Source organism: Rhea americana, unplaced genomic scaffold, assembly GCF_003343005.1.
Source record: "Rhea americana isolate MKP2758 unplaced genomic scaffold, rheAme1 scaffold_7, whole genome shotgun sequence".
Taxonomy (NCBI): domain Eukaryota; kingdom Metazoa; phylum Chordata; class Aves; order Rheiformes; family Rheidae; genus Rhea; species Rhea americana.
Genome location: NW_028186867.1, coordinates 5,577,158 through 5,598,778, shown reverse-complemented (window position 1 = coordinate 5,598,778; position 21,621 = coordinate 5,577,158). Strand labels below are relative to the sequence as shown.

At 37.3% G+C, this 21,621-nt stretch overlaps 1 protein-coding gene across 1 annotated transcript in view; it reads right to left on the bottom strand.

Moving 5' to 3' along the window:
• Window positions 1-4,536: 4,536 nt before the first annotated feature.
• The window catches only part of PRKX (protein kinase cAMP-dependent X-linked catalytic subunit), a 60,688-nt gene continuing 43,603 nt past the window's right edge, over window positions 4,537-21,621 (bottom strand). Inside the window, exons 6-10 of the mRNA XM_085321596.1 lie at window positions 20,146-20,241; window positions 12,153-12,210; window positions 10,243-10,320; window positions 8,920-9,068; window positions 4,537-8,358 (exon numbers count right to left, since the gene is read on the bottom strand). Of these exons, the coding sequence (XP_085177722.1) occupies window positions 8,943-9,068; window positions 10,243-10,320; window positions 12,153-12,210; window positions 20,146-20,241 (358 nt within the window). The 3' untranslated portion in view covers window positions 4,537-8,358; window positions 8,920-8,942. The remainder of the gene's footprint in view (window positions 8,359-8,919; window positions 9,069-10,242; window positions 10,321-12,152; window positions 12,211-20,145; window positions 20,242-21,621) is intronic.

Genomic DNA, 21,621 nt, shown 5'->3' with positions numbered 1-21,621 from the left:
TGTATTTTTGTTTAAAAAATGTGGTATGTCACATATTGAGCTTAATATCTTGCACATAAATATTTAATAATTTTGAACAGAGAAAAAAAATGTAACACCATCTCATCTGCTCCATTTCCCTATATGTAAGCCCTACGTTGTGGGGAGAAGAGGAAGATATGCTGTCTTACACTTCTATCAAAGACTTGGACTTTAAACCCATATAAAAGGCATTTAAAGTACCAATGAATGACAACTAAGAATTTGCTTTCTGGAGATTAGTGATCCACAATCTGAGGGAGGAGAAACTTGAAAGAATGGAGGCACCCCTTGACATTCCTCACCTCACCGATTTTTCACTGAAAGCATCCTAGTAAAATTTGTCCAATACAAAATAGAGTAAAAGCTACGAATCATTCACCATGATCTGATACCCATTTGTTCAAGTAATATTACTCTATTTCCAATATTAAAATATTTTATGTCAAAATCTTTAATATTTTAAAATATCCTAAACTGAATTCACAAATTTTCTTTATTCAGTTGCCAAATGAATTTATTAAAGTATTAGATTTTTTAAACTAATTAATGTATTAATCTCAAATCTGTCATGTTTTGCATGTAAACCATCACCAGCTGTATAAATAATATTAAAATAATTAATTGCTAGGAGAATCTGTGGAGTCTTTAAACAGACTTTGCAGACATTTTCACAATCCAAGAATCTATCACCCCAATTTCAGTGGTCAGCAAGAAAATCTGATTGAGTAAAGGCCACATAAATACTGATTGTCGTCTTAGAGAGGAAAAAAAAATATATCTCCCTTTCCTCAGTGGCCAGACAATGAAATTAAAGAACAGACTTTTACCCTAAACATTACTTACTTAAATGATCCATCACCAATTTTTCCTTCTTTCGTCACCAAGATGTTGTTGTAGATTATCTGGGTCACAAGAACTTTTGGTAAAGATTTAAAAGTAGGTTCAAAACATGCTATTTGAATCCTGTATTACTTAACAGAATAACGCAGTGTGTTTGGTTTGCTCTCCAAAGTACCTGCAAAAAGAGAATATAAGCACCGCAACTACAGCCAGTTATTGGAAAACTGATGAAATAAGCAGAATCAGTGCTTTTGATCCAAAGTCCAGCTCACAGCAGGGAAACACTTCTCATAGACCAATTGAGTTAAAGGACTGATTTATTACTGCTACGTAGATGATGGCAGAGATCATCAGCAGCAAGTGTGTGTCACAGTACAGGAGTTCAGAACTGCTTTAGGAGATGCTCAGTTTTATTAACATGAAAGATAACTTATCTACTTTTGTTTACTTGTGTTTTCTTTTCTTTTTTTTCTTTTTTTCTTTTTTTTTTTTGTAAAATGTGTGACTGAAATGGGTAAAAGCTTGACCAAGAAATAAGAACAAAATACCCAATGAATAACTTATCAGCAAGTCTCAAATGAAACTTTAAGAAAAATAGGTCAGTTGCTTACAAGTGAAAAAAAGCATACTACTTTTGAAGGTTTTATCACATCAATAAGCTTTTTTTTTTTTTTTAAAAAAAAAAAAAGTGCTTGTGGATGCCAAGTTGACCATAAGCCAGCATGTGCTGGCCAAGAAGGCCAATGGTCTCCTGGGGTGCATTAGGAAGAGTGTTGCCAGCAGGTCGAGCCAGGTGATCCTGCCCCTCTCCTCAGCCCTGGGGAGGCCTCATCTCGAGTACTGTGTCCAGTTCTGGGCTCCCCAGGACAAGACAGACATGGAGCTACTGGAGAGAGTCCAGCATAGGGYTAYGARKATGATCCGAGGGCTGGAGCACCTGCCCTATGAGGAACGGCTGCGAGAGCTGGGCCTCTTCAGCCTGGGGAAGAGAAGACTGAGGGGGGATCTGATCAVTGTGTRYARGTMYCTGAAGGGAGGGTGTCAAGGGGACGGGGACAAACTCTTTTCAGTTGTCCCGTGTGACAGGACAAGAGGCAATGGGCAGAAACTGAAGCACAGGAAGTTCCACCTGACCATGAGGGGGAATTTCTTCACTGTGAGAGTGATGGAGCACTGGACCAGGTTGCCCAGACAGGTTGTGGAGTCTCCTTCTCTGGAGATCTTCAAGGCCCGCCTGGATGCAACCCTGTCTAACGTGCTCTAGGTGACCCTGCTTGAGAAGGGGGGTTGGACTAGATGATCTCCAGAGGTCCCTTCCAACCTTACCAATTCTGTGATTCTATGATTCTATAACCAACTTGAGAGAGTAATTAAAGATTTTAAATAAAAAAGAGTACAGCTACTTCTTTTCATCACTGAGATTGCTGTATGATGTTTTAAAATAGTAGTTTCATAGGGAAGGAAGAAAAAAATCACATTTGCCATGCTAATTGCAGTAAGATTGGTTAGACCGGCATTACAGCAATATTTATAAGCAATGTTGGTATAGCTACCTCTAAGATTGGAAAAAAAAAATCTTAAACCTGTCTAAAATGGTATGCTTTAGCAAGTATACCTTGGCATTAAGAAAGACTTGTAAGAAGTTGAAGAGGTGCTTTAAATCTGTGGTATCGGAACTTAAAACTTATTATGTGCTAAACATTCTGCATATCAAACTTCAAGTAAAATTTGCAGTTAAGAGGTTTTATACTCCCCAGAAGGGGAGAAGGAAGGGTTCCTTCAAACATCACTTACAGTAGCAAGCTAGAGTTATTGCTATACAATGTAATGTCTGTGATCTTTTTTCATAAATTAGAATGCCAGCAGGAAAATAACTGAAATGTATGTAGGAAAAAAGAAAATCTCCAAAACAGCTGTAGCATTGTTCTTTATTCCCAACTTACCCAGCCAAGTAACAGTGGATAACAGTTACACAAGCGAGGTTAAGAGAAAATGATGTTGCCGATACTACAGGAACTATGCACTTTTAGATATGTTTCTATTGCTAAAGTTTGAAATACTTCTGGTTTAAATGATGAATAGGAAATTTGACATACATTCATGGGTGGTTTTTGTGAAGAGTGGAGGGAAAGCGAGAGGGAAAGAGCAAAGGGACAGCCCGACTCTGCTACTGAGATGTGCCTTTACTATCCCCTGTGAAAAACTGCCTAAATTTGGAAGCTGAGATTGTACCTGCTAGCAAACATTCAGAAAACGAAGAGTTTGATATCCAAATTACATAAAGATTCACAAAGCATGGGGCAAGCACCAGAGTTGTGAGGCTGCCAGTGGCTTTTAGCCATTTCTCATTGTAACACAGGGTTATTGGTTAACAGTGAACAGTTAAGAGCCTGAACTAATGCTGAATTACTTAGGAGGTTAAAAAGAAACAAAACAAGCCGTACCAAAAAGAGTAGAGGTGAGGTTGAAGATGAAGGAAGCAAAGTCACCAATCTGCTGCGTGGAGAAAGAAATAGTGGGGAGGTCACAGAAGGTTCTTGTCAAACACTGTTTTAACAATGTTTTGCAGTAAAAAAGGCTGACGAACCATAGAGCTGAGACAGATTTGGAGGTAATGAGTAACATATTTTCCAGACGAAAAATGTTATTAAACAATGAGAGCTACCTGTCTTTCGTTAGTAAGAAAGCATATTTAAGTAACTTATCTTATCCAACAAAGGCTGTGTGCACCCAGAAGTTACAGAACTCAGGTTGAAAATAAACAAACAAAACCCCTCTGAAACATCATGGGAAGTTGGAGTAAGAACAAGCTGCCAAACCAAATTCTTTACACACACTCTGGACGTTCACTAATATTTAAAAATTTGGTGTGTTTTAAAAGAGTAGTTCTTTCCCTTTGATTCATGTCTAAAACATGACTAAAAGCTTGCCAGGACTCATTGCAGTGTTCCTTCACTTTCCATTAGCAGTGTTCTGAGTCACATGACATAGTGGTTTACAAGAGAAAAATGCCAATGCACAGAATTTAGATTTAGGAGAGGCAGAAGGAAAGCATTAAATTCTGTTTTAAAAAAACCCTGATCTAGAAAAAACTGTGTCCAGTCTATGAACACGGTAGCTCATATGGACACTGTGTAATATATATTTATGTAACTATCTCTGCAAGTTAGAGGTGTCTAGAGGCCAAGAAATAAAATGTAGTTGACCAGAGAGAAGCAATCTGACACTAACAGCTACATCAATTTTCATAAAAGTAGACTTGAAGTTCCYGATGGAAGATGAAATAAAGGTTCAGTTAGCTGTGTCTGACATCGTAAGCACGTTTTTTCTGATGCTTAAAGAAATGAGGCAGTATAAAATGTGTGTCCAGGAGAGTGTTCAAGTCATTAAACTGTGAAAATGCTGATCCAATCAGGACCACAGAATCATTAATGAGAAGTTTGAATTAACACTTTTTAGTATGAGAGCACTACCTGAATCGAACTGCAAAATACACTTCCTGGAACTCCTGGGCCAATAGTTACTGAAATGCTCCACCACTTGTGTCTTTCTCTGGAAAGATTTAACTCCTGAAAAGAAGGAACAGTTATTTTTTCCACTGCTCTCCTTTCTCACTCAAAACATTTTGGATGAAGAACCTTTACCTCCTCCCAACATGAATGGAAGCAAACTAGGTTTAAACACTTAAAAAGATATAAAGGTTTATTAAATGAATCCAGATTTGACAGGTATTACATAAATTAAACAGCAATAAAATTTTACTAGGGTTTATATACAGATCACAGTGATTTTCATTGTGCAATGAGGGCTGATTTTGTAACTTTGAACAGTACTTACACATGTGAGCTACAACAAGCAACCAGCAACATACATCATTAGTCCAAGTTAACCTGGGAGGTCTAGCAGTTCAGACTGATTATGTAGTACATCAATGCCTACTACTACTATCACTACTTACTACACGGAGTATTCATAAAGCAGTAAAGGTTTGCCATAGAAAAGTGCAAAACATGGGAAGTCTGTACACAGTACAGTACAAAAAGGAATCATGCTACAGTCATTGAAAGCTGAGAAATAGTTCTATAGCATAGGAAGCACTGCATCACAAGTCTTCTGAATGGCAAGCAGATGGGCTGAGGAACAGCCATATCTTAAATTGCTTTCAAAACTGCAAAAATCCCTGTTCATCCATTTAAACATAGTTTAGTACCTATATTTTGATCAATTAACAATGACTTTTCTACAGTGGAAGATCACATTAGTTAAAGCTCAGTAGCACACATATTCATTGATCAAGCTAATTTACAGGAAATCTACAGCATGTTCTCCATTTAAATCATGAAGCATTTTTACCATTTGGTTACAAGGCAATTGTGTTTACAATGCACATTTATTCACTTAAAACCTCAATTTGGGCAATTAAAAATATATATATATAAAACTCAAAAATAAAGATTGTTTTGTTTTTTAATGTTTAACATTCTAGTTCACCAAAGCAGAAGGAATATGAAAGGCCTGTGGGCTCTTGCAAGAAAACAGTCCTTATGCAACAGTCTATATGCAAAAATACATGTTAACAGAAGCAACCATAATAAAACGAACTTCAGAGAATATCATACCTAAAAAAAAAAAAGGGTGTTCTAGCTTGCTTAAAAAAAAAAAAAAATCCAGAGTCCTTAGTGCACTTTGTATCCGGGAACTCCTCCTTTAGCACACACACAGAACTACATTAGTGGTCCATGAGGTTCCAGCAAAGACTTAAAATAAAACCGACTCACTTGTGCAAATAAAGAGTGGATAATTACAGCTCATTAAGTTCAAGACTGTAGAAAAAAAWTTTAAAAAATTTAAATAATGCTTCAAACATTCTTAAGGATTTTAATTTAAAAATTGGAAAAAGTTTTGTACTAGAAAGCATATTGACGAGGTCAGTAGTTAGATATATGTATTCATGGCTGTGGAAACAATGTAAAGTCAGTGGATCAGTGTAATTACYAAGATTGTATTTGTTTCTTTAGTCTCTATTATAATGAGTGTCAGTGCATCCACTGCCAGCAATGGATAAGGTTCATAAACAGAAAGAAAAAACACTATCTCCTGTTGTTCAAGCATTCAAAACTTCTAACCACTAATGTGGTAAATTTGTTCAAACATAACTTCATTTATTCAGCTTTGAAGACTTAAACACAGTTCAAGTTTTCATTTTTGCAAAAAGAACTTGTCATTTAGGATACTAGCTTACTGTAGTATATATATCTTTAAAGAAGAAACAGTTTTTGCAGTACTCTGATTCCATAAATACTGTAAGCTTACACATTAAAATGCAGAAGTGTACTTGCTCTCTTTAGACACTGCAAGTGGTGTTTTTACATACTTCTGTTTCTCTAATTGACTTGGAATATTTAACACCAAGGATATAAATATAGTGGACCAAACTTTATTATTATTTCTTTAAGAGAACAATGTATTTTTATGATGTTAAAGCAATGGTTCTCTATGCATTTTCTGTACTTTATTATATGTTCTTATACAGTTTTGAGTGGCTGTTGGGGCCACCAACTTGTGGCATTTGTGTAACATTATCAGGACAACGTTTTGATGTTCCAGAATTACCAACTTTGAAGTGTCAAGATTTTGTTACATAAAGAAAAACAAAATTTGCAAATTTCCAAAAAAAAGTTACACAATCTCTTACAAATCTGTACTTCTTATAGGAAGATAGATCTAATGATCTAGACATTGCAACTCTTGAAGTACATCTACTGTTTTCCTATTCCTTCCACACTATTTAGAGCTTGGCAACAAAATGGAGGCAACTTTTCTACCTAGAGACTCCAGCTATAACTTTGTCAGAAAATAAYTGACAGAGTAATTTTACTAGTTATTAGCAGAGTATCTACTTTTTAAGCATGCTGAATTTAGTTCAGAAAAAATCATCTTTGGCTTGGATTTCTTATGGTATTTTAGAACAAAAATATAGAGAACAGTTTGTGGGGCTACATGATCTACTTAAACAGTTTGAAGTTTTATACAGAGCCATCGAAGAACAACTCCAGTGAACTGATGCGCTTTTGAAAAACATATGTTTGGTCTAAATATAACAATTTCACTAAAAGTCATCAATACCCACAACATCTAACARAATGCATTTGTGTTTTGAAATCAAAGCACTTCAAAATCAATTTCCCTATATTAGCGTAAGTATCACAATATGAAACAAAAAAATCTGAAAGATATCCTGATTTGTATACAATCTACCTTCACCTTTATGTATATTCATATACATAGATACATACATACACACATAGTGATATTTGGTGCTACTTAAAATGAAGCAATATTGCAAATATTTCCTAAATATAGTGTACTCAATCTGCCAGAGCCTCACATAGAAAGCTGTCAGCATAGGATCAAAGAGAGACTCCTTACATCTAAGGTTTCAACTCTGTACATATGGAATTCCTGGYAGTAGAGACTTCAGAATATTTCTAAATGTGGCACAGAGGATTGGCTCTAATACATATTCAGTCTTCTCCTTGATATTCAGGAGTGCTAAGCATTCAACAACTGTTTCAATAAGGAAAAGAGTCTGTTATGGCTTGTGCTTTAAATTTGGAGAAGACAGCAAGCTTTGAGAGAAAACAACTCCTGTAAGATCCACTCAGGGAACTTACCAGAGCCCTTTTACCAGTATGCACTGAATTACATGTTACAGAGTCCTTACATGAGGAATCTCATTTTAGACAGCGTATCATTACTCAATATCCTGGTTTGTAAAGAGACATCACTGTAACAGAACTTCATGAACTAGCCAGTCAGATGTTTTTTAAATCAACAATAAAATATGCCCTTGTCTTTCTGCTTTCAAGTACTATGGTTGCAAGTGTGAGGCATTGGAAATTTTAGGTACAAATCTTTTTAAAACTTAATTATTTTTATTTTTTACAAAGAATTATAAAATGTATATAAGATGATGAAAAACTCATTTATCCTTTTAAGATTTTTATTCCTAGAGAACTTCTTGAAAAACATTATTTGAAAAATAAAAATCATAGACTCTGCAAAGTACAAAAATTTACATCTTTGCACAGTTCCTGTGCTTTAGTTGTATTGTATTCATTATATACATATATACTAATTTGTGCTTTTAATTACACAAGTTTAGTATAAACTTATAAAATTAAGTCTGAGATAACTATGCAAAAAGGATCTGAGAATAGCAGGAAACTCAACAAAACCATAAGTTAAAAAACAAAAATCTAAAATATACCATTTTAGTGAGCCTACTTCAGAGTAGGCTATCAATATTACCATTTGCTAAACTAATGTCAAATCTTTACAGCTAAAAATGAGTTTTGTTTGCCTCCAACTATTTAAATATTTAGTACGTATATCTGAATGCAGTAACATTCTCATCCACATCAAAAAAGTCTTCATTTACGTATGAAGTCATTTGTCTTCAGACTTGCTCTCAGAACTTCAGTTTCCTTCCAGTTTCTAATACAAAAATAACAGGAAAAGAACACAAAAGACAGTATAGAACACGTAACTTCAGAGACAATTATCAACCCATCACAGTTTGGGTGGAAAAAAAAAAAATCGAGAATCTAGGGTACAGAATTACTCTGATCTTTCTTCCTCTAGCTAAGGTTTTGGTTCTTAATGTAAACAACTTGCAATCAAGAACAATCACATTTGATTTGCTTATCTATCAAATCAATCTAGATCTTTGCTTTTAACACACTACTTAAAAGTTTTAAGAATAGCAAGTTTAAATGCCTATACATGCAGAACTCTTGATCATTGTAGAACAAGCAAAGCCTGAGAGATAAATTACTTTTGTCATCCAGTAGATCTACTTTACAACATTTTACAATGTATTATTTCAACCATTTCCTCTATTTTATACTGTTTTCTTACCCTGACCAATTCACATTGTTTTTATAAGCTATAATAAAGCACTAATCCGTGTTATGAATCAGAAGATGCGATTTCTGCATAAAGCTCTCATTCATAGAATTGAAGTGTTYTGAAGAGAACTCTTGAGAGTGGACATACCTTGTCCAGTGTGGATGCCACATTCAGAAGTTCTTGAAAATTTCTAGATCTTTAGGAGGTACTGGAGGTGTTTTGTTCCAGTCATCTTCAGGATAAGCTTCAAAATTGGATGTATCCCCATCATTGGATACTTTCGGCACTATAGGAGGCTAGTCAGAACAAGCACAACAAAAACRTAGTTTCTCAATTAGACACTTTCCATCATATTATTAGAGAAGAAATTCTGTGAAAAAATGATTAAAAAAGTGATATATATTTATGAAAATACACAGCTTTCACCAATAATGAATGGCACAAGAGAGAAGCCTGTAGCCTACAGTTAAAAGACACTTTTATAAGAAAGATACCTATGTATTTAGGCCTCTAATTCTAGCTGCTGTGCAAATAAAAGACGACTGCAATAGATTTCATTAAAGTTCCAAGCATGTTCTGCTGTAGCATAGTCTGTCATTCTCCTCTTTCCCTCCTCTCCTCCCATTCAGCCAGTCAGCAAAAAGAAATGTTATCACATTAGGACCCTTTCTCCTAAAAGGGAATGAGTCCTCTTGAGAGTAGTGTGGGTAAAAGCTCTGTAATTGAAGAGGGGAGAAAACCCATACATCTCTTTCAAGTTGACTGTTTTTAAAGAGGTTGTGATAACTAACTTGTGCAAGCTTCTCATTACCTTCTACACTTTTTTCTAGTCTAGCAATCAATTCAGGAGGAAAAGAAAGTGCTCAGCTGTAAAAATTGTGATTTCACAAGGAGGTCTGCAAAAGAACCTGACATTCAAATCTCATTTTTTCACAGTTTTACTTCTAAAGGACTTTAATAAGCATCTTATGGTGTTGATAGTTTTTGCAAACATTAGACCTTACATAATTACGTTCATAAATCCTTCTCTCTCTTCCTCCTACTGCCATATGTTTTATGTTCTCTTAGAGCATTTATCTGAGCTGAACTTGGAACAAAAATTTAAAGCCTAGAATAAATAATTCCCACAGTTCTGTAATGGAAAAAACAGAACAAAACATTCATTTCACAATAGTTATTTACAAAATCCTAAGAACTGTAAATTAAATCCCATATTATGTAATGCAAATCAACTTCATATTAGCTAAATGAAGCAGGGATTTTTTTTACCTTGTTCATAGCAAATATATGATGTAAACAAACATTCAAATAAAGTAACTTTGCTGCGCAAAAGGGAAAAATGCATATATATTATTAGCACAAATATCCACACATGCTCATACACAAACAATAGGCAAAAAAGCCTCAAACAGTTTAACTGAATGATAATTTCTGGTTGCCATGGCCTATACAGTATTTTGCAGAGTATACCTTCAGTTTTCTTTGAGGTACAGCATCCCAATCTATAGACCTGAACCATCGATGTCTCTTCACATCATCTGCTCCATTCTTTAAAGAAAAAGCAAAAAAAATTGTTTAAAGAAGCTGCTCATATGCCAAAACATGTATTTCATCACAAAAACTGTGGCATGAAGACAGAATGAAGGTGCATTTAACCCTGTGTTCTCTCTCAGGTGGTAACCAGTAAAAGATTCTATAGGACAGGTTTATAGTGTCACTTTCTACCATCCCCCGAGTTCCATAGTAATATTGGACTAAAATTKTAACTTTTTTTAAGCATTCTTCTGATATAAGGAAGATCAAGAAAAGGCTTTCTATAGGAAATATATTACAAAAATATTATTTTGACCACAGAAAATATTACTTTGGCCTAAAATATTAATCTCTACAGAAATATTAATATAATTTAAAATTATTTAATACATAAAAAAATTCAGAAAATTGGAAAATTTAGCTTAATGTAAATCAAAAGATTATTCAAGTACCTCAGTTTGGTTACTCATCTGGTAAAAAACTAACAGACAGACAAAGGAAACCAAATCACCATTGTACACTGTTCAACCATTCACTACAGTTCTGTCACTTCTTTTTTCTCCAGCGTTTTAGAGAGTGTCTCTTATTCAGATATGCTTTTCAAATCTTACACTAATTAACAGAATAACTGAGGGTTGATGGTGTATTAAACCTATGGCTAAGAAATGCTTAATTCTAGGACCTAAATGTGTATCAATATATTCAAGGAACCTGGATGACTTTTCATCCTTTACCTTCYTTGGTAATGCGTAAAATAATTCATGTTTTAGGCAAAACAAACTCACAGACACCCCCCTCCCCCCCAGTTCTACCGTTCTCTGTCGAGTGAAATGGAAATTTTAGCTGTCTCTAAAYACCTAAAGGATTAAACAAGCTAATATAGTTATCTGTAATGCTGTAAGCATCATAACAAGTCAGCGAATACAAGATTAATTTGTGCTAGAAGGTTTTATTAATCTAGCGTGAGTTTTGAGTTGCCCTGGATAGCCTGTCCTAGTTCACAAACAGCTAACTTATCACAACACTACCAGCCATGACTACAACTCAACTGCATAATCATATGAGCTGGTAATAAAACTGTCCTCCTCTTGGCATCAGACACAGCACCTCATGAGGACACCTGACAAAATATGCAAGATTGTTTTGTGTTGCTCTTTGACAAATCAGATACAGATGCATTTCTGAGGTAGACTGAGATGCTATCTGATCCATGTGAACGCATTTTTGACTAGTGAACTATTTCCACCAGAAGTCTACAAGATGACAGTAAGAAAAATTCTTCCTGGCAGAAGGAAATGAATTTGATTGTGCTTAATCAGTCCAACCACCAAGCTATCAGGACAAAAATGACCGCACATCACAGTACAATACCAATCTTTATGTGTCTAAGTAACTACACAGCCTCAAATTTGTTTAGTGCCCCTTCTGAGGTTAAACACCGTCAAAAGAAGAACCAAATCACTTGGTTCTCTCAGGCCTACAGATTTTACATTAGACCAGAAACACAGTGCTCAGTCTTCAAATCACTCAACAAACAGGTAATATGGGCTTTGGGGGCAAGGGGAAGAGGCAGGCAGGGGCATGAGGAAGAGAAGGGGGGGGGGGTGAGCACGTGTGTGTACACAAATCAAATACAGATTAATCCTGATAGTATAAGGACGATTTTCAGAAAGATAGTTAAATTTTGCATTTAGATCAGCACAAAAAAAATCAAATATGGGAAAATATATTTTAATTTCATGCTTACAGAAATGAACAAATACCATGAGAGTTTTTCTATATCTTTCCTATAGATTTCTTCCAACACTGTGTCTTGTTTTGCATGACATGCAGCATCTTATACTGACCTTCATATTTCCTAATCGTCTTGTCCTATCAACCACAAGCAGCTTCTTAATAAGGTCTCTACAGTAAAGAAAATATTATACATTGTTAAATAAAAGCAAATTATGTTTGCTACCATACAAATTTTACAGAATGTGAGCATACATCCCTTTGACTAGCTAATACCATGTATAATATACCCAGTTATTTCTTCCATACTTCAGAACAGTTAAGAGTGAATGATAAAAATGGCAAAATTGGGTAACTTGGTCTAAAAGGAAATAAAATTTATTCCAAGTCTCTTTCAAGAAGCTATACTGCAAAGGAGACAAAAATTGTATGTCCCTCTCTTTCTCTCTTTTGTAGTATGGTATTTTTCTTAGCATTTTGCTGGGATTTTCAAATTTCAAAACATATCAAATCTATTTTGCAGAACATAACTATAAAGCACACCAAAAACAGATGTAAGCTGCATCTCCAATTTTATAAATTTGTATTTAAGTTCTATGATAGTTAAATATTCAGAGAAACCATATAAGAGCTAGTCATCTGCCTAAAGCTAGTAATATTCACAAGTTCTCATTTTACTGCAAATGAAAAGCCTCCTTTGAGACTAGTTCATTGAACAACTCTACATGAAGCTATGTTAACATTTTAAAAGATGAAGGTAGGTTTAGAGACAGAGGACTTCACTTGTAATAGCAAAGTAAGTATCAGGCAACAACTCCAACATAAATCAACATGAACACCACAGATACTGCTGAATTAAATCCATTACATATGGGTTAAGAGACAATCTGATTGCACATTTCTATAAGCAGCTACTTTCTATTTTAAAGACTATTTTGCTATCTAATTTCAGCATAATGCAATTTTGTTCTCATTGCATAAACCACCAAAGAGAGGAAAAAGAGAATAGTTTAGCTATTCTTACCGTTTCTACAGCCTAAAATAGMCACAAAAAAATACAGTACTACATGAAACTCCAGGGAACTGAAGAATGTGGTAAATTGACTTTTAACCATGCAGAAGGCTAACCCCCCCCCCAAAAAAAACTTTATTTACAGAAGAAAGCCAAGTACAAAGGGCACATCTGCCTCCTTGCACATCCCCCTAAACTGTAACACCTACTATTCTCCCCCCTCAAAGATATTACGTCATGTACCCTAGAAATCACAAAAGCTCACATATAAAGAATATATGAACTGAGACAGAATGTGTTAGACTGTTGAAAAGCTGTCGTATTTGGCAGGGATATAATTCTAAAACTCAGCTGGAAAATATTTAATTGCCAGATAAAAAGAGAATAAAAAAAGTCAAAGCAGAAAGCAATTTTCTAAACTCTTATGATCATTCCAACCAGTGTTTGGAGACTGAATCCTTTTGCAGTCACCCTCAAAGAAATACCTCCTTCTAATTCTTTATGGAGAAGACTACTCTTTATAGAAAAGACTACTATAGCTAAAATCAAAATTTTCAATTAAAGTAAAACTGAAAGCAATCCACAAACCCAGAACAGATTCACAGACCATATGATCAAAATTAATTAATGAGGTTTGTTTTTCCCATACAACTAGAGAATATGCAACAGATCATTCTTGGCTTGCTTTAAGAATTATTCTTGCAATTACACAGCTATGGGATGAGCTTGCTCAGTGATACTGTGTTATCATTGAAGAAGAACACACCTGCTGCATTCAGTAAAACAAATAACCTTTAAGTCTTATCAAGTAATAGGTAGTTTATTGTTTCTTTATTATAGAGTTTCCCAAATATGATTTAGAAATGATCAAGTTAAAAATCAATACAATACATATGTTGCTGTATGTATATGGGGGTGAAATTCTACATCAGGGCAATCCCAGACCAATAATCACTAGGCTGCTGTAGCACTGACATTATGCTTTGCGCTTTCCAAAACTGTTTTTGCCAAGAGTTTACAAGAGCAGGAAAGAAAAATGAAATAGAATGGAATAACTTACAAACTCATGAGTGGCCAAAGAAATAGTTGGAACATCAATTAATACTTTGTTTTACCAGAAGTGATGTAGTGCAAAACTACGCCAACAGCCTCCTATTTTGGAACTACCAGTTGGTTAGTTTATCATCATCTTCACAGTAGAAGTGTTTCTTCAGAAGATATTTGACTTAATGATCAAATGTATCAAGGACTCTGTATATGCAGATTAATGAACTTGCAGAAAATATCTGATCAAACAGTAAGAAAGCTAGCAAAAGGGACATAGTAGAGAGCAGTGTGAGAAGAGGGTAATTTACGCCAGAAAAAAACAACAGTTATACAAGATCTTATAAAATATTAAAGGACAATGAATGTCATATGATAGGAGAGAAAACAAAAGTGATAAAAATTCACAGAATAAAATAGGGAGGTGGTGGTGGTGGTGGTGAGAGAGAAGAAAAGTTTCAGCCAACAGTTCGTGTAGCAGATCTTGGTAGAAAAGCTTTCCCAGGGGGCAACAGTAACTACAGGGAAAACAGTCTGGATTCTAAAAGCAGACAGCTGAAGTTCAGTTCTTCCAAATACTGGATTACATTAATATTTTAGACATAGCCTGGATGTGACAGAWAGGACCCAATATATTCCCCATCCCTGCAGAGATATGAAGTGATAGGAAGAAGGGAATGAAAACAAAGGGGATAAAAGGAAAGGGAGAAGCAGACTGACACCTTAGTAAACGCTTTTTAAGTTAATGGTAGAGAGATGTCAAGAGACCATCTATTTCTGCATGTTGTGGTTAAGGAAAAAAAAAGAGAAAAAAAATGAGAGAAGAAAGAGAGGAGGGGAGGAGGAGGTTGGAATAAGAGACGTATTATGCTAATAGTTCTCTGTAGTAAGAAGCTGAAGCCATGCAAGTGGATGACATCACCACAAAACAAGCTGTAAAAGGTGGAGAACCTAATCCAAATCCCATGAGATCCTTTAAAAGCAGGTGCGTAATGGGAATGAACTGCCAAGCACACACTGCAAGAACATCTGGACCATGTATGAAGGAAAACTGGGAAAGTGTAGTAACAACTATATTTATTAGTAAGTCTACACTTCATTGATGGCCATATCTCGATTGAATATCAAGATCTATATRTACACACTGACTACCACAACTACAAAGCTTCATGGCATCAGGTATCCTCTGTATAGTCCAGATCAGTAAGTGTTGGTCTGTGAATGCTTAGTATGAACAGGTACTACATTTACATGTTTTCACCATGTTAGACAGGTTATTAGTGACAACAACCTACTTTGTTGTTGCCTTCTGTTATTCATCTTTCTGGCATACTACTTTGAGCTGTTCATCTTTATATCACACTCTTATAATTTAGTGCACACAGTATGTTTGGAGATACTCAGCCTTTCCTAAGAAAGACTGGGTTAGGAAGACTAGGCAAGGAGACAAYGCTGAATTGGAAACAGTATCTAAATAGTAAGTGAAAGGTCTGTTAACAACCTGTACAAACAGGACACACTAATCAGCCTATGCTGATTCAGTGCAACTTATGATTCAATGGAGGCTTAAGAAGTCCTCCTTGAAATGATTATTTTTGTAAGAAGCTGTATACCAAAAAGTATAATACATAGAAGTTCATAGAAAGTAGGACAGATGCTATYAGATTTGCCACACAGCATTTCACTTATCTACCTAGCAGTTACAAAACACAAACCCATCTTTATAGGCCACTTCCACCAAAACACCTGGGTATGTAAGAGTAATTTCYTGTCCTTATTCAATCATCTGTGCCTCTGAAGAAAAACTTCACATCAAAACTTGTACTTCCTCTGTTACAATATTGTATTTTAGCACAGCTAATAGAAGCAGCAGACAGCAAGCAGCTTGCGCTGCATGTGTCTTGGCTCTGCTTAGAACCTTTGAGGRCCTTGTCTGAAGTTGTGGAGGCTTTCTGGGGACCTCCGAGGAACTACAGGGTGACTGCTGCTAACAGGAAAGCAGAGCTAAGCAAGGACAGCTACAGGAAGCATTAACTTCTCCTGGGAGAAACTCTAGCTAGCTGTAGCTGCCTCTAACAAGCTCTCTCGGTTGCCCCTGATCAGAGGGAATTGGGGTCTTTTATCCAGGTGGCCCTTGATTAGGACAGGTCAAGCACCCTGGGAGTCAGCACGAGGGAGATACCTATGTAAGAGCCAGGCTTARCATGTAGCTCCCAGAGCCCAGTTAACAGAGGCAGCAAACAAACACAACAGCTTGCACAAAAGGGTGCAAGAAGGTACCTTTGTTTCCTATCCTAGCAATGTACATTTCCTCAGATATGGTTATGACATGCCACAGACCACATTCCCCAGTAGCTGTTGGAGTTGCTGTGTCAGATGCTTTGACTCAGACAGACCCTCTGACAGCAGATGCAGCTCTACAGGTCTCTGGCTGCTGCAACTGCTCGGGGCCTCTCCATGAGGCCTGGGCTGACAGTCAGCTCTCCTGTAGGTTGTTGTTGAGGAGTTGTGTCGCCAGGTAAAGGAGATACAGGAGGAAGTCAATAGGCTGCAAAGACAGGGTATGCTCAAGGACCATACAGCTCCAGGAGTCCCAACCCTTCACAGTAGGGGAGTTGCCGAAGGGCTCTGTACCATGTGAAACGGTACCTCGTAACTCTGCAGAAGGCTGGGAACAGGTCATAGGAGCAGAAAGGCCTTTCTCATAGGTAAGAGGAGAAAGGCTCTCACTACTCCTAAAGACTCGCAACTGAGGAACAGGTTTAGTGCCCRCCTAGCTCAGGAAGGGTTTGGCATGGTTTTAAGGGAAGCAACTGACATACCCTGTGCCTTAAGGGAACAATGGGAAGAAGCGGCAAGTGAGTGCTGTGGGGGACTACATGCTGCAGGGGACAGAGGCACCTATCTGCCAAACTGACCTCTTGCCTGTTGCCCTTCAAGGACTTGAATAAGAGATGTCATACAAAGACTGCCAAGGCTTTTCCACACATCTGACCATCTACTGCTCTTCCATGTGGGCACTAATGATACCAAGGGCAACCTGGAAATCATTAAACAGATTTCAGAGCTCTGAGGGTGGTGGTCAAGGATGTGGGAGCCTAGGTCATTTTCTCCTCAATCCTGCCATGAGGGCAAAGGATGGGAGGAGAAGCAGATGGATTTTCCAAATTAACAACTGGCTGCACTGCTGGTGCTGGCAATAGGGTTTTGGTTTCTGTGACCATGGGATTCTGTTTGAAGATTGGCAACTAATGGAGAGAGACTGGATATACCTCACTAAGACACATGTCTTTGCCAATAGGTTGGACAGTCTGTGAAGGATGGCTTTAAACTAGGAAAGACAGGGAAAGAGGACAATTATAGAGACAGTATAGTCAGTAAAACACCACTCAAGTCGGGATACTCCAGCAGGTGTGTGCAGCCAAGGAAGTATGCACAAGATATGACTATGTAGGATCCTCTGGCACTCATCATGGGAAATATGCAAGCTCAACTGCCTCTCTAAAATGCCTGTACACCAATGAACACAGTGTAGGGAATAAACAGGAAGAATTTGAGATGTGTGTGTGGTCACAGGGCCATGATCTCATTGCAATTAGAAAGACATGGCGGGATAGCTCGCATGACTGGAATGCTGCCACGGCTCTGCGAGTGCTCAGGCTACACGTGTTTTAGGAAAGACAGGCTAGGAAGGCGAGGTGGTGGAGTTGCTCTTTATGTGAGAGCGCAACTGGAACCCATCGAGCTCTGCCTAAGAGTGGATGAAGAGTGAGTTGAGCACTTATGGGTAAGGATTAAAGGGCAAGCTACCCCTGGGAATCCCAAATCCTGGAGACAAGAGAGAGTCAGCAGAGGGGGGGGCTTTCCCTTGGATGAGGAGGATCCAGTTAGAGACCTTCTAAGCAAACATGACACCCACAAATCCATGGGCACTGATGGGAGGCACCCTTGAGTACTGAGGGAACTGGCAGATGTTAGTGCTAGGCCACTCGCCATCATTTTGGAAAGGTCATGGACAACAGGAGTGGTGCCTGAGGACTGGAAGAAAGCCAGTGTCACTCCAGTCTTCARAAAGGGCAAGGAGGAGGACCCAGGCAACTACAGGCCAGTCAGCCTCACCTCCATCCCTGGAAAGGTGATGGAACAGCTCATCCTGGAAGCCATCTCCAAACATATAGAGGAAAAGAAGGTGTTCATTAGAGTCAGCATGGGTTCACCAAGGGGAAATCTTACTTAATGAGCCTGATAGCCTTCTATGATGGAATGACTAGCTGGGTAGATGAGGGGAGAGCAGCAGATGTTGTCTCCCTTGACTTCAGCAAGGCTTTTGACACTGTCTCCCATAAAATAGGTAAGCTCAGAAGTATGGGACAGATGAGTGGACAGTGATATGGATTGAGAACTGGCTGAAAGGCAGAGCTCAGAGGGTTGTGATCCAAGGCTCAGCCAAGTTAGAGGCCTGTAGCTAGTGGTGTCCCCCAGGGTCAATACTGTGTCCAGTCTTGTTCAACTGATTCATCAGTGACCCAGATGAAGGGACTCAAAAATTTGCTCATGAAATAAAACAGGGAGGAGTGACTGAGACCTCAGAAGGTTGTGCTACCATTCAGAGACCTGGACAGGCTGTAAAGATGGACAGAAAGGAACCTCATGCAGTTCAACAAGGACAAGTGCAGGGTCCTACATCTAGTGAGGAATAACCTCATGCACCAGTACAGACTGGGGGTTGACCTGCTGGAAAGCAGCTYTGTGAAGGACTTGGGGAGTCCTAGTGGGCAATAAGTTACCCATGAGCCAGCAATGCACCCTTCTGATCAAGCTAATGGTATCCTGGGGTACATTAGGAAGAGCACTGTCAGTAGGTTGAGGGAGGTGATCCTGCCRCTCCCAGCCCTGATGAGGTCACATCTGGAGTAGTGTGTCCAGTTCTGGGCTCCCCAGTACAAGAGAGACATGGAGCTACTGGACAGAGTGCAGCRTAGAGTTACAAAGATCATCAGAGGACTCGGGCATCCCTCCCATAAGGAAAGACTGTGAGAGCTGGGCCTGTTTATCCTGGAGAAGAGGAAACTGAGAGGGGATCTTATCAGTGTCTACAAGTATCTTAAGGGAGGTTGTCAAGAGAATGGGGCCAGACTCCTTTCACTGGCACCCAGTGACAGGACAAAAGGCAATGGGCACAAACCAAAACACAGCAAGTTCCACCTGAATATAAGGAAAAACTTCTTTACCATGAGAGTGACAGAGCACTGAACAGGTTGCCCAAAGAGGTCATGGTCTTCTCTGGAGATACTCAAGACCTGCTAGGATGCGCACCTGTACCACGTGCTCTAGGTGACAATGTTTGAGCAAAGGGATTGGACTAGAAGATCTCCAGAGGCTCCTTCCAACCACAACCATTCTGTGATTTACTAGAAAATTATTTCAACTATGGAATTTTAAAACAAAAACAAACAAACAAAACAAACAAACAAACAAACAAAAGCAGAAGAAATCCACCAAAATTTGCAACATATCTGTAATGACTGGAGAATGTTATGAATAAAAAACTGATGACACATTTAAGACGGCATACTGAAGTGGAGCCCTGCTATCAGAAATGGAAGTGCATGTTAGATCTGTAAAAGTATCAAAGAGTCCAAATAGTTATGCAGAGAGTGATTTAACTGAAAAATTGACACACAAAGGAACAATTTTAAGTCCTCTTCCTGCTCTCCTGATGTTAATTCATGTTGAATTAATTCCTCATAGTTCTCCTCTTTTCCTTCTCCCACACCACCCTGGCAAAAATGAGCTTTATAAAAGGTGGAAAAGCATCTAGTATTTGAAAATTAAGAGAGAAAATTAAGAGTGTAAGATACTACAGAATATAGTAGGATATTGTAACCATATCTCCATCTGGAATTCTATTCAACACAAAGTTTTACTTGAATTGCAAGACTMAATATAAACTAAAATATATTCAACACAATGTTCTAGAAAATCATAATCTAGCATCTTTTTATGAAAATAATTTAAAAATAGTACTCAGGAGGTAGCCAAGAACTTACTTTACATACAAATCCAAATGCCTTGGGAAATCTATTTTGCCAGCAAGAATCTTCTGATATATACCAAATGGATTGTCATCAAAAAATGGAGGAAACCTATTTTAATACAGCAAATTTTTAGAAGTTAGAAAAAGAATCTGCAAAAAACTTATAAGCAGTGTTAGACTATAGTAAGTGCCCACAGAAACCATGGGTTATGTAACTTTTTGGTAGGGCAACATCATCAACCACATACTACTTGAAGAAAAAGTTTAGTTACCAGGCCATTCTGAGGCTGCTATTGCAAAACAGAAAACACTTTTATATACAGTACATTCAGAATGTAATTAAATTATTAGGAGAGCTATTTCTCTTATTAATACAGTAAAAAATTATTTGTGAAACAAACAGTCAGTATCACAAAGTCAGAAGTTTCTGTCTTTAGCTATAAAACCCAAGGGTATGCTTTCCAAAACAACATGACCATTCTTGATCTTTTCCTGCAACTGTTGGCCTACACTTAATTCACTGGTTTCCATTCAGAGTGTCAAAGGACCCTAATATGAATATAGCATGAAGCGCCGATATTTATTATACTTCTTTAATGTAGGTACAGGCTTTGTACCTACATAGAGGTTTGAAGATGACAGCCTTTTCAGTCCGTAAAAGTCTCTCAAATGGCAGCTTCTCTTTCATGTTGGGGCAGATACAAGTCTCATGTTTCATCATCTCTAAGATGATCACTAAATTAAAATTCAATTAGAATTCTTTGCTTAGTATTTTCCAAAAAGTTTTCCAYAAAACTAGCAGCCAGTTCACAGACTTTTCCTTGTGTTATACCTACAGTAACAATTGAGATTATTTTCTGTTGTGCTTCCTTTACTAGTACATGATATACACTAGTAACTCGAAGGGGAACAGAGTGCAAATCTATCAGTACAGTAGATTTAATTAGCTTAGATCAAGTGCAAAGAGATTTCTTTCTAGGTGTTACAATAAAAAGCTTTTTAGGGCAATGGGATAACTACCTATTCATTYACTGATCTCAGTCCTAGCTTGACTTACATAACATGACTTAAGCACCCCACTTAATAATGATTTTGTCTCAAAATCTTGTATAGAAAACAGATTTTGAATATCAATTCTATTAACAACATCTAATAACTATTACATTCTGACAACTAGAATATTTTCACATCTCCCTTAAGTTTAATAATTTTTTTTCTAAGAGAACTGAACAATATACAAARACATACCATGCTGATAACTTTGGGAGACACTGATAATAGAAGCAAGGGCTGACCCAGTAATAATTGTTCATTTCACATTACTACTTTCCTTAACTTTTTGTTATTCAGTTAAGCTTATTCCCGAAAAATGCTGTGTACAAGTCATACTGCATAAGTGTTTYCAGGAGTACTAAGTCCTTTGTTATTCAGTTGATGGTCAAGCGGATTAGCATCTCGTTTACATATTGTAAAATTCAGACACAGACTA